This window comes from Phyllostomus discolor, chromosome 13, assembly GCF_004126475.2.
Source record: "Phyllostomus discolor isolate MPI-MPIP mPhyDis1 chromosome 13, mPhyDis1.pri.v3, whole genome shotgun sequence".
Taxonomy (NCBI): domain Eukaryota; kingdom Metazoa; phylum Chordata; class Mammalia; order Chiroptera; family Phyllostomidae; genus Phyllostomus; species Phyllostomus discolor.
Genome location: NC_040915.2, coordinates 51,033,860 through 51,047,186, shown reverse-complemented (window position 1 = coordinate 51,047,186; position 13,327 = coordinate 51,033,860). Strand labels below are relative to the sequence as shown.

General features: G+C 47.3%; 1 protein-coding gene across 1 annotated transcript in view; it reads right to left on the bottom strand.

Annotated features, from left to right (window-relative positions):
- Positions 1 to 10,110: 10,110 nt before the first annotated feature.
- TMEM233 (transmembrane protein 233) overlaps positions 10,111 to 13,327 on the bottom strand; it is a 28,259-nt gene continuing 25,042 nt past the window's right edge. Inside the window, exon 3 of the mRNA XM_036013850.1 lies at positions 10,111 to 12,414. Within this exon, the coding sequence (XP_035869743.1) occupies positions 12,405 to 12,414 (10 nt within the window). The 3' untranslated portion in view covers positions 10,111 to 12,404. The remainder of the gene's footprint in view (positions 12,415 to 13,327) is intronic.

The following is a 13,327-nucleotide window of genomic DNA, read 5'->3' as shown; positions in this document are numbered from 1 at the left end:
TGCTTTCATGCACAAAGAAAGTCTCAAGACTTCTGCTCTGGCTCAGGGAAGATAAGTGGAATCCTGTGGGTGCTTTTTGTGGTTTTCAACCAATGAGACAGCCCAGTAGCTGGGGTTGTGCAGCGTGCCCTGCATGGCAGTACTGACCCGAGGAGGCAAGTAGGTGTTGAGATTCCACCTGCTGACGGAACAAGTGCCTTTTTCTAATTTGTGTACATATACAAGAAGGACTAGCAGGGGCCTGGCCTTGATTTAAAAATAATAATAATAAAACCTGGGGCTGGTCCTCAGGACAAATGGTAGGGGTGCATAGTTTATCCTTTTCCCAATTCATTTTAGGCACACTGTCTTTGTGTCACCCAGCCCGTCAGAACCTGGGCTCATGACACTTGATCTCGTTAACATCTTGTTTTTGAGAGGGCTTCCGTTTTCTAACTCATTTCTTTATCAGTAAATATGTATGGCATGACTGCTCTCTGCAGGCGCGGCGGCAGACTTGGGGGTCAAATGACAGACAAAACCAGGCCCATGCTTGTGCTCCTAGTGCTCATGATCAGGGAGGGAAGAGATACCGTATTTTACCACGTAAAATGCACACCCACGTTTTTGTGCACACTAAACATGGGATTTTTATACCCATGTATAATGCACATCCTTAGTTTTCCCTCAAAAATTTGGGCAAAAAAGTGTGTGTTATACAAACACCCATCCAACAGTCATCAGTGACACATGGGAGGATGAAATGTGACCTAGTGAGAGGGACATGACCAAGTCAGGAGGCCTGGGAGGGCTTCTTGGAGCAAGTGACAGTAAGTAGAGGTTTGAAGACTGTAGGTGTTAACAGTGAAATTCATTTATCAAGTCCTGTTATGCACCTGGCATTGTGCTTAATACATCAACTTGTAATCCACCCCCCAGGAGTCCTGTGAGGGATCTACTATTGTTATCCCTTGTATTGTATAGATGAAGAAACTGAAGCTCAGAGAGGCGAAGTGACTTGCTCAAGGTCACACAGCTGGGATGTTACGGAATCAGCATTCAAAGGCAGGCAGCTAGACTGATTTAAAGATGTAGGCATGTGGACAGGTCAGTGGGTGAGGGGTGAGGTGAGATTATTTGGGGCAGGCCAACAGGTTGGGCTGATCAACATTGTATTATACGTATAAAGCTGGAAAGGTTGGTCACTCAGTGGAGATCAAACTAGGTATCTTTGCTTTTTATTTTGTTTTGTTTTAACACCCATAGACTTTTATAATTAGGGATCCATGTTTCTGGTTGTTACCAAACTCATTAAATCTGAAAGTTGGAGGTCATGCATTGCTTGGTGTAAGATACTAAATCAGGAAAGTGGGGTCATTTATTAAATAGTGAAGAAGGTTAACGTCCAAGATAATGATCATGGCAGGCAATGTCCCCAGCATCCCCTAGGTGGCAATAAAGAGCAATGAGAAGTACTCCATCATCCAAAAAATGAAATGTCTGATTTTAGACATGAATGGACATGGTAAAAACGTCAAGTTCTATAAGAGGTATTAATTAAAAAAAAACCCCAAAAGTCTCCCTCACATCTTATCCAAATCCCTATTTCCTTTTCCCCAAAATAAACTGTTTCTTATTTTGGGGGGACATAGTTTGGTATAGTTGTATAACTTTTTCCAGAAAAAGTACTTGCTCATCTCTCTCTCCTCTAAGAAACTGACACAGCTGGGGCCCCCTTTTGTATATCTTTCCTTGTCAGCACATACAAATCTCCCTCATTTTTTAAATGGCTGCAGATTTCATAACAGTAATGTTAACATTTATACAGTGCTTACTGTATACCTGGCACTGTCCTAAGCACCCCACCTTGTTTGAATCCGTTTAATCTCATGAAGCCCTAAGAGGTGCATTCTGTTATTATCCCCACTTTTCGTATGAGAAAACTAAGGCATCGTTAATAAATGGTGGAGTCAGCATTAGATGCAGGGCATTTGACTCCTGAGTCTACACTAACTTTTGGGGGGGGGGGGGGGAAGGGGGGGGGTGAGGGAGAGACTTGTTCCACTTATTGATGCATCCATTGGTTAATCCTTGTGTGTGCCCTGACCAGGAATTGAACCCACAACTTTGACGTGTCAATATGACACTTCAACTGACTAAGCTACTGAGCCAGGGCCTCCGAGTCTGCATTCGAAACTACTTTGTTAAACTACTGTAGCACAGATGTACCCTATTTGACTTACATCTGTCTTTTCTCAATGCTGTTTAAAAATTGGTTATCTTTTAACAGTCAGGCTAAAATATACCGTTGTGAAATATACCCAGGATTTTGGTTTTTTATGTATGCATGGTAAGGCCAGCAGATCAGGAGACCACGGCCTCTGAGAAGAGAGTTTATTACTCTCAGTTGCCAGGGGGTTGGGGGACCTCCGGCCATACAGGAGAACCCTGAGTTGGTTGCAGGTGGAGAGAGTAAGGGGAAAGCACGTTCTAAACGCCCTGATTGTGGTTTCTGAGAACGAGCAGGCAAGGCAGGATCAGCAGTTTTGGATTGGACAGTCAGTAATTTCATGGGCTCTGGGCTATAGAGGGGTGGTCTCTGGTTGTCTGGCCCCTGGCCCTGGGATGATTAGGATTGAGGAATTTTGCCTCCTGGCGTGTAAAAGCCAGAGAAAAGAGGTAGTTCAGAGTAGGGGTTCTGCACTGGTTGGCCTGCATGTTCCAGACAAGTCATTTACTGTATCACTAGAAGTTAGTCACCCTTGGGAGGGGCGTCTCTCCCCCTCCCTGAAGCCCCAAGACGTCAAAGCATCATAAAGCATAGAAAATAAAGATAAAAATATGTACACAACAGTACATGTACATAACATCAAATGTACCATTTTAACCAATTTTTTAAAATCCTCACCCGAAGAACTTTTTTGTTGATTTATTTTAGAAAGAGAGGAAGGGAGAGAGGGAAACATCGATTAGATCGTACGCACCTGGACTGGGGATCGAACCCACAACCTAGGTATGTGCCCCCACCAACTGAGCTACATGGGCCAAGGCCCGTTTTAACCACTTTTAAGTGTCCAGTTCCATGGCATTAAACATATTCACATTGTGGTGCCACCGTCACCACCATCCATCTCAAGAACTGTTTCCATCTGGAAAAACGGACACCTTATACCCGTCAAATGACTTCCTGTGCCTCGTGAAGCCCCCGGAACCTGCTATTCCACATTCTGTCTCCATGAGTGGGACCACTCTCTGCCTCGTGTGCGTGGAATCGCGGTATCCGTCCTTCTGTGTCTGGCTTCTGCCACTGAGCGAGCGTAAAGCCCTCAAGGCTCGCGCAGGAGGTAGCACGTCTCAGCACGTCCTTCCTTTTTAAGGCCGGACGTAACGTGCCGTCGTGCGTACGCACTGCGTGCGGTTTGCTCATTCGTCCAGCGGTGGGCGGTGGGTGGTGGGCGGTGGGCGGTGGGCGGTGGGCTTGCTTCCACCTTTGGGTCGTTGTAAACAATGTCGCTGTGCATGTAGTTGTGCGAGCAGCTTTTCAAGTGCTGCCTTCACTTCTTTTCGCTGTATACCCGGCCCTGGAATTCCTGGCTCATAGGGTAATTCTGCGTTTAATTTTTTTGAGAAACTGCCACAATTTCTTAACGTTCTCATAATGGCTGCCCCGGCTTGTATTCCCGCTAACGGTGCACAAGGGTTTCCGTTTCTTCTCATCCTCCTATATTTTCTCCAGAAGTTTTATAATTTTAGAGTTTAACATTTAAATCTGTGATCCCTTTTCAGTCCATTATGCGTATGGTGTAAGGTATGGGTTGGGGTTTATGTTTTGTCACGGGGATGCCCAATTTTTCCAGCATCGTCTGTTGCAAACACTATTCTCTCCCCGTTGAATTCCTTTTGCACCTTTGTCAACAGTTGGTTGGCCGTGTACGTGCAGGTCAACTTTTGGACTGTGTCTCGCTCCATTCCTCGGTGTGTCTGTCCTATCGCCAGCGTCACACTTTCTCCGTAACTGTAGCTTTCTAGTAAGTGTCGAAAGCAGGCAGTGTGCGTCCTAGAACTTTTCTCCTCATTTTCAAAATGGTTTGAGCTATTCTAGGTTTTGCCATTGCCTGTAAATTTGAGACTGGGCGTATCAATTTCTGCAAATAGTCTTGTTGAGATTTTGAAGAGGATTATAGTCTCTTTCCTTATTCACATACTTAACATTTCCAGGATTGTTTTTTCTTATAGATATAATTTCCATCTGGGTTCATTTCCCTTCATCCCAGAGGAATTCTTGTAGCATTTCTTGGGCTGCGGATCAACTGGAAACCAACCCTCTAAACTTCTGTTTAGCTGAAAATTTCTTTATTTCACTTTCACTTTTGAAGGATATTTTCACTGGAGCCTGACAGTATTTTTTTCTTTTAGCCTTTTAAAGTTGTCACTCCACCGTATTCTGCATTCCATTGTTTCTGATGAGAAGTGAATTACTTTTACCCTCATTTCCATATAGATAATGTATTTCCCCCCCTCTGGCTGCCTTTGTATATATATATTTTTCTTTATCTTTCATTTCTAGCGGTTTGTGTTTCCCTAGGATTTTATCTGGATTAGGGTTTTCTGAGCTTCTTAGGTATGTGGGCTGATATTTTTAATACAGTTTGAGAAAGATTTCAGTCAATATTTCTTTAAAAAATTTAAATGCTCCTCTCCCCTTGTGTGAGGAAAGCAGTTTGAGAACAAAGAATTATACACAAAGGAGAACAGAACTGAGAGAACCCAAGGGGAACAGAAGCCATAGACCGCTGACTCCATCATCCGCTGGAGCAAATCAGTCTTCAAGTTTGTCCTTTGCCTGAAATTTCCCGAGTGAGAACCAGTAACTTCTCTCACTGTTCACGTCAGGTGGATTTTCTGTTGCTTACAACCAAGAACATTCAAAATCGTACACTCAGATTAGCTTATATTCTCAAACAACAGGAATGCAGTATTTTTCTTCTGTGGATATCAACTATGGTACCTAGAAAAGAAATTTTAGACATAGAGGCGAGACCTTAAATATCTGACAAGATTCCAAACAGAAAACGTGTTGTAATGAGTACAAATCTGTCCCCAAAATTTAGTCTGCACAAATTTACATCAGGCTTGCAATTAATGAGGGAAAACGGGAAACAGGAAGTTAAGTCTTTTCATTCTGCTTTTTTCTCTTTTTTTTTGGTGAAAAGCGGCGTTGTTAGTTCTTCCTAGTTATGAACTGAATTACGAAGGCCAGTTCATGATTGACGGGAGTTCGTCAAATGCAGCGACGAAGGCCGTGGATTGCAGAATCGAACTGCCGCGGCTCAAATCTTAACTCTGCGTAGCTGGGTGACCTTGAATGAATAATTGAACTCCTCCGTGCCTCAGTTTCCTCGGAGGAAAAGATGGATCAACAGTAGTGTTTATATTGGGGTTGTTACTGACAGCTGAGTGAAAGTGCCTTTTAAGGGCTCCGCACAATACTTAGAAGATAGCAAGCATAAAGTTTGCCACAATATTATTTTTATAGTTACCTACTTTAAAAAAAAATGACTAAGCAACTTTTGGGGAGCACAGTAGTTAAGTGTAGAATTCCGGGGCATAGAAACTTGAGAATAAGCCCCACTGAGCCAGGCTCTGCCTGGGGTAGTCCGCTGAGAATGTTACTGTCTCATCTACCTTGGCGCTTCTAAAGGACAGAGACGTGAATAATTGTACCTACATTGCTTTTGAGGATGTTAAGGCCAGCACTGAGTCTTAGAGTGAGCTGTTCTGAAAATTACCCTGGAAATCAGCCAGACGCCTGGTTCAAAGGCAGGAGACTGCACTGAGGCGCTTTGAACTAGTGACTGCGGGCAAGTGCGGCCCGGTGGGGGGTCGCGGGCCTGGGGCCAGCCTACCCCGGTCCCAATCCTCCATCGACCACTTTCCAGTTACGGTGCTTGGGCCTAACCTTCCCGTGCCTCAGTTTCCCCGTGTGTCAAAAGTGGACAATGAAGAGCAGCTTCGTCAGTTGGTTCTCACGCAGATTAAAGGGCTCAAGCGCTGAGAACAGTACTGGGCACAGTATGATTTTTAAAAAGCACAATCTACATTTCTGTTTTGCTGTATGGCAGTTACTCCGGAAACTGGTGCTTGTTTTCTCTACCAAAGTCGTGTGATATCCCTCAGCTTGTTTCTGGCTCCTGTCAACACAAACACGAAGGGTGATAAAAGGCGAAGTGGTGATCCGTTCCTCCAAGGGACCCCCTAACGTGCCTTTCTCCGTCGCCTCCACTAGGGGGCCGTCCAGCCCCAAAGGAAGCCGTGGGGAAAGGCCACCCACCCAAGTCGCGGTTCATTTGGGTTTATATCTTCTTGAAATAACTTTCAGGTGTTCATGTACTTTCATAATCTCCCTTTTCTAAACCATCATGACAAGTGATAGAAAAACAAGTGAGAATGTTCTGGGACAGGACATTGAACCAAGTCCTTGGTTCATCACGTCTTCCTTCAAAAATAAGGTTTAAAGCTGCCAGATAGCGGTGAAATGAGTAAGGCCGAGGTGATGAGGTAATATCTGGTTCTGTTCTCTTTTTCCAGCTCTCCCTGCTTTTGTACCCGTACTAGCTAATATGTTTACTCATTCTTATATTCAACAAGTAGTTACCGAAAGCCATGCATGTGCCAGGCGTGCAGAGGGGCGTGAACCTGGTCCCTGCTCTCGGAGGGGCCGCCAGTGTGCGGGGGGAGACGGACGTGAGAGGGTCATCACGCAGTCGAGTGCCCTTTCGCACGGCCATTGTGATAAACCTGGCAGGGAAGTGCAGAGCCGTGTGGGTGTGCAGAAAGGAGACCCTGGCCCTCCTGAAGAGTTGGCACGTCCGAGGAGGCTTCCCTGAAGGAGTGGCATTTAATCCAAGGCAAAGGAGTGGACATGGGGGGGGGGGGCTATGGGAGAGGAGCTTTTATTCATTCAAGAAATAGGTATAGAGCAGCTGCCACGTACGTGCTCCATTCTTTTCTAGGTGCAGAGGAAATAGAATAGGGTGATGGGAAGGCTAGCGACTGGGGGTGGGGCAGCTGCCTTAGAGGAGGAGCCTAGACCTGGAGGAAGAGGAAGAGCCAGCCTTGTGAAAATCCGGGAGACAGTGTTCTGGGCAGAGGAAATAGCAGGTACAAAGGCCCTGAGGCAGGAGTGATCTTGTCATGTTTGGGGGCCAGCAGGAAGGCCAGTGTGTGGCTACAGAAGGGGGGGTGGTAGGAGATGAGCTCTGAGAGGCACCAGGGGTCTCATGGTGTGGAGGGGGCTTTGTGGGCCATGGCTAAACGTTTGGGCTTTCTTTGCACGGGAGGCCATTGGGTGGGCGGGGCGGGTTTCAGCAGAGGAATAATGTGGCTCCACCCAGGTTCGGAGGTCAGCAGGGCTGTAGCGTGTGCTGCAGTGGGATGAATGTGCGGGGTGGGGGGGCGGGATAGCAAGCCCCCAGAGACACCCCGTATTATTCCCTGGAACCCGTGAATATGTTAGATTACAAGGCAAGGGTGGGATTAAGGTAGCAGATGGGATGAAGGTTGTTAACAGCTGGCTTTAAAATAAAGAGATTATCCTGAATTGGGGTGGCAGGAATGCAATCACAAGGGTCCCTACGTGGGCAAGAGGGAGTCCAAAGAATCAGAACCAGAGAGATCGGAGGTGGGAAAGAGTCCAGCGGCCGTGGCAGACCCTGAAGGTGGGAGGAGGCCCGGAGCCAAGGAACGTGGGCGGCGCTAGAGGCTGAAAACGGCCAGACTACGGGGTCTCCCTCGGAGCCTCCCTGGGCACGGGATGCCATGCTGCTGGTACCTTGACCTTGGCACAGTGGGAGCCATTTCAGAGTTTTGACCTCCTAAACTCTAAGTATCAAGATAATAAATGTGGGCTGTTTTCAAGTCCCTGAGTTGGTAGTACTTGTTACAGCACCAGTGGGAAACTAGTGCACAGGGAGGCCTGTAAGAAGGCTGCCGTGGATGAGCTTCGGTACGGGCTCAGGATATACAGGGCCCAGCACAAATTTTCCTTTACAGAATCTTTTATTACAAAGTCATAAGCATGTCATTCTGTACCATAACAGTGTCACACTCAAGCACACCATATGACATTTTAAGTGACATGTTCAAATTGCTGTCCGTCTCGTGGGAGCCATTCACGTACCCTACCGACCACGCTCAGGCAGGCGTGACTTCTGCTGGACCCTGTAATTATTCACCTTCCCTGCAAGCTGTTGCTCTGTGTGTTAGGTCCTGCTTCCTGCTGCTCGGCAGGCCACTTGTTGTTACCTCTGCACAGGCAGGACTTGGCCTTTCTCGAGCTCCTGCCCGTATACTCGCTGGGAAGCACAACCCGTCCCCATGCATGGGATTCCACGCCACCTGGCCAGTCAACAGTTGGGTGACGGTGCCAGGGCAGACGGCTTTGGAAAACTAAATGCCAGAGCGTCTTGGAGAGCCGGCATGAGAGTGAGAAGTGTTTCAGGTCCACTCGCACCAGAAAGGGATGAAAGTGGTGAGGGGACGGTCGCCGTGGTCGCAGATTTGATCTGGCTGCGCACCCGAGCTCCAGATCCGGTGCTCAGGTGACAGACGCTCAAGTGCATGACACAAAGCATGCGTGCACAAGGGAGACTTTGTCCTTCTGTCTCCTGGCCGCCTGATAAGTAATCTCTATTGGAACAAATGATAAATCGGTCTCTATTGGAAAGGGGATTCTTTCTTTTTGTGGCTTCTCCAGAGATGATGGGTGATGCTTGGGTAGTCCTTTTGCCTCTCTTTGTATTTGTCACAATCTCAATTCAAAATGTCTTGGTTTAGAGACCTATTTTAATAGGGTAGCTCCCCAGGTGCAAATATTTAATATCCATGAGTATTTTTGAAGGGTTAGTAGTAGCCAATGAATGTGGATGCTGTCTTAGAATGATTTCATCTTCTTCTCCTTCTTTTTTTTTGTAGTCAGTGGCCCAGAAACAGCATCTTATATTTAGAAGCCCGGGTCTAGGGTTACATATCAAGATACATGCATAATGCTGTTTTGCTGAATGCAGCTGTCCTGGTGTAGGCCAAAGATAATTTGCTGATACAGGAGCTGAGGCCAGCGATTTTATGTTTGCATCTGCTTCTGCCGATAACTTGTGGGCAAAGACAGGGCACCATTCACAGGCTGTAGCCATATCATTCTTAGCAACATGCAGAGCGGTGGGACAGGGCCATTTGCTCCTCGAGGCTTCCACTCTGGGAATCAGCCAGTGTTCCCTCCTGCAAAGTGACTGTAAGACACTGTCCGTGCCTCTGTCTTAGCACTGTCAAGTTTCCTTCTAATTGTGTATGTACATTCCCCCTTGAGAGACAGAGAACCCTTCCCAGGGGTCTCTCTTTGTCCTCTCCAAAGCCTAGCCCAGTTTCTGTGGCTGAACAGGTGCTCTGCAAATAATGATTGAATGGGGAAATGGGCGAGGGTGGTGACAGAATGGGGAAATTGTTCGAAAAGCTATTAGGTTGCTCTTGTCGTGCTGTGGCAGGTCTAGGAAGAAGCAGCAAGCTTAATACAGACAGTGGTTCTGCTCAGCATCCATCCCTCCTTCTTCTGGTAAAAGCACTTTGATTTTTCCTTTGGGAAACCACCCTTCCCACACCCTCAATCCATAAATGTGGGTGGAGCTGACCTCACCCTGTGCTCCACTGGCTAGAGAGGGCACTACTCCCCACCCCCCTGCCCCTGCCACTGTAGCAGTTTGCGTGGGAAGAGTGCCCACACCTGCTACTTAATGGCTGGTGTCCACTCTGATAGGCTGGTTCCAGTTCAGAATCAATTGTGCATTATTTCATTATTTCGAACTGAACCCTTTTTTCCCTGTAGCTACTGGATATTAGGGAAGAGACATTTTTACATGCATAGCTGAGCTGGGAGGATGAAGCTGGAAGCAGCTGGTAGCCATCGGCCCCTATGAAACCAAAATGAACTCAGGAAGTTGATGCTTAGAAACAGATAGGGTGACATTCTTAATAATGGCTGAACACCAAGATCCAGCCACACCTGAAGTTTTCCCGAGAATTTTCAGTGGTATGAGCCAGTAAACTCTACTTTTTTGTTCTAACCACTTCTTTTTTTTGGTCATTGACTGCTGAAAGGGTCTCCTGGCTGATGCACTTGGTCAATCCTTTTTGTGCTTTTGGGGTGGAGCTAGGGCCATCTCAGCCCTGCAGAGGCCTTGGGGAGGGGAGGCCTATTCCCCCTGCTGTGTCAGTATGAAAGCTCTTTGCTGGCCTGGGACCCGGCAAACACCAGACCCCCGCTCGATTGCCGTGATCTCACTGAGTGACCTTAGTGGGGTCTGTATTTTCACTGCCTCCGAGAAGGGCATTTCCGGCAGTGAGTGAGTTCCGCGTTGATAACCTCTCTAGCCCCAACCCCTGGCTTCAGCTGGCATCCATGAGCCCACTTTGGAGAATCTCTAGAAGGTTCCTCCCCCAAGAAAACACAGTTTGCACACTATAGTAAACAGGCTTCCTTAAAACCATTTTTATTCTGCCGCTTGGCGACACTTTGCATTTGATTTGGGTAAAAGATCAGGGAGCCAGACACACACAGAAGCCGAGACGTCGGAAACAGAAACGAGGCTCCAGGCTGCCGGAACGGCACCAAGACCTCCGCCTGCTGAGAATTCACGGCCCTGACGCAGCGTGTCCCCGCCCCCCTGCCGGCTCCCCATGGACTCCTGGGTGAAGTGACGGGTGGCATCTGCTCTCCGTCAACGTTTATTTTTTGCAGGGGTCCAGGAATTTTAACAGTGCCTGAGAGTCAGAGTAGTCTAAGAACGGTGCTGTGTGTGTGTGTGTCGTACCGGGGACTTCCCTCCAGGCGCGCGCACATCTGTGACGGCCATTAACTCTCATAACAGCATCCGGGCAAGCCGGTCGGTGTCGCTCCCCTTGTCTTCCAGATGGAGAGACTTCGCGCAGAGGCTGAGACACCGGCCTGCCATCAATGTGCACAGTCAGCATTTTGACCCTCAAACCCACGTGCATCCCCTTAGAATAAGCTGCCTCAGGGAAGTCCGTCATTCACTGTATTTCTAATATGAGTGCTTGAACTCACTTTTGCCATGTGTACACGTATCACCTGTTGTGTTTAATCACTTGATATTGTTTTAAAGAGTCCACTTACTTTTTCTTAAGTCAACTGATTTGAACCGAAATGATATAGCACATCCTAAGAAGAAACCATACATGGAAGGTGATTAATAGAGAAATACAGTAACAACAAAACGATGTATTAAATTCTGTCCAGACACGAGCCTTTGAACCTGAGGCCTGCTCGTGTTTTCTTTATTGAGACAGGAAAAGAGCCAACGAGTCGAGAAGGGGTCAAGGAACCACGGGCACTACACAGAGACTCTCCTTCCTGTCATCGGGGCTGAGGAAGAACGGAAAAGGGGAAATGTTCTTCGCCATTCCGTGGCGTTGAACGTGTCACAAACGACATAAAAATTACCTCATGGACCTCCAGGCACCTTGTGGGCCTGGCACCCCGTGAAACACTGCGCGAGCGAGTCTGGCAGGGAGGGCGATCACTAAACAGGGACAGTCCCTTCCTCTGAAAGGGTTTATGTTTGACAGAAAAGAAATACGAAGGGTGGCATTGCCAGGCGGCATCCAGGAGAAGCAAAGATCTCGCCTGAGATTTGCTAGAAAGAGAAGGAGTTTGCAAGAAGCACGTGCCAGAAACACAGCCAGTTTATTCCCAAGGCTGGGACGGGGAAGGTGCGCGTGTACCTAGAACTGACCACTGAGTACGTTCTCGGGGTCTGTCGGAGGGGACAGTGAGGCTGAGGTCTACTTGACCATGGCAGCTGTGTGCAAGGGTGGGGGCCTTCAGGAAAAGTGGGGCCAAGGCGAAAAAGGCCAGCAGGTGCCTGGGTTTGTGTCTGTGGTGAGGGAGGAACTGCTGAAGCTTGAAGGGAAGGTACAACACGTAAAAATAAAAGGGAAAAAACGCACAAATTCAGCTCTATTAGACAATTGGAAATGTGCTGCAAATGTTTGTCCTTGACATTGCAAATGTCTTGCCATCATCTGTTGCTCTTCCTAGAAACTTCTGCCCCCCCAAATCTGGAACACCCCCACCCCAAAAGTAATGAGATTTCCTGAGGCTCCTTTCCAGAGGAGAGGGATGGACATGGTGGCTTTTGCTAAACCGAAACAGTGACTCCGGCTGACCTGGCTGCGCTGCTTGGTTTTCCAGCCTGTCGGACTCTCTTTTTAAAGTTCGGTTGCCAGGGACCTGCCTCTGGAGAGTCCCGGAGGAAGAGATCTCACAGTCGGAAGTCAGGGCTCGTTCCTCAGCAACTCCTTTGGGGTGTGCGTGGATGAGGTCCGGCCTCCGTGCTCGGCCACCTGCCGGCTGCTCAGGCGGTGCTGTGCGGTGCAAACAGACAGAGTGAGAGAGAGAAGGATGGCGGGCCCAGGCTCCTCACCCAGGGCTTCCTTTTCCCCCAGCGATTACTCTGATGATCTCAGTGCTGACATGGGCAAGTGGAACTGCACCCTTCGGAGCCCGAGCACTTCGGAGAAACAGATTGCGTTTGGAAATGTGTTTTATTCTACACGTGGCTCATGTGAAAAACACTAAATGATACAGATGCAACAAGATGCCTTGTGAGCATTTCTGAATCTCCTTCTCCTTAAGGGCTAGAAGCACTGTTAGCATTTGGTGTGCCCCTTCCAGGCATTTTCCCCTCTGCATTTAAATCTATAAATATGCACTTAGAAATTCATCTTGTGGGTATATTTACACAAATGGGATCGCACTATTTCTCTGTGTCTTTGTGTGTAACTTACTTATTTATCTAATAAGTGTTCACATGTCAGGTGCTGCTCTCGATTGGTGATCATGCCTCCACACGATGGTTACATAATGAGACCCATGCGCTGGCCACTGCGCCTGACACAGTTTGACCTTCACGGCCCTATGCGATAGGTACTGTTTTATCCCCATTTTATAGATGAGAGGACTGAGGCACAGGCTGGTTAAAAGGGCACACAGCTACTTAGAGGCGGAATCTGGATTTAAACCCCAATAGTCCAGCTTCGAAGTAAGTGCCCTGAAGTGTTCTGTTCTGTTACTATGGGCAATGGCAGAAATGAAAACGTTCCCAGAGTTTTCATTCCAGTAGGAGGAGACAGACCATAAAAGTATGTATGATTATATATAAATATATGTGGTTACATATAAATTATACAGGATTATACATTACATAACTATATATAATGTATAGTTGTACACTATATATAAATTTATATAGTAATTTATAAATTTATAATACATATA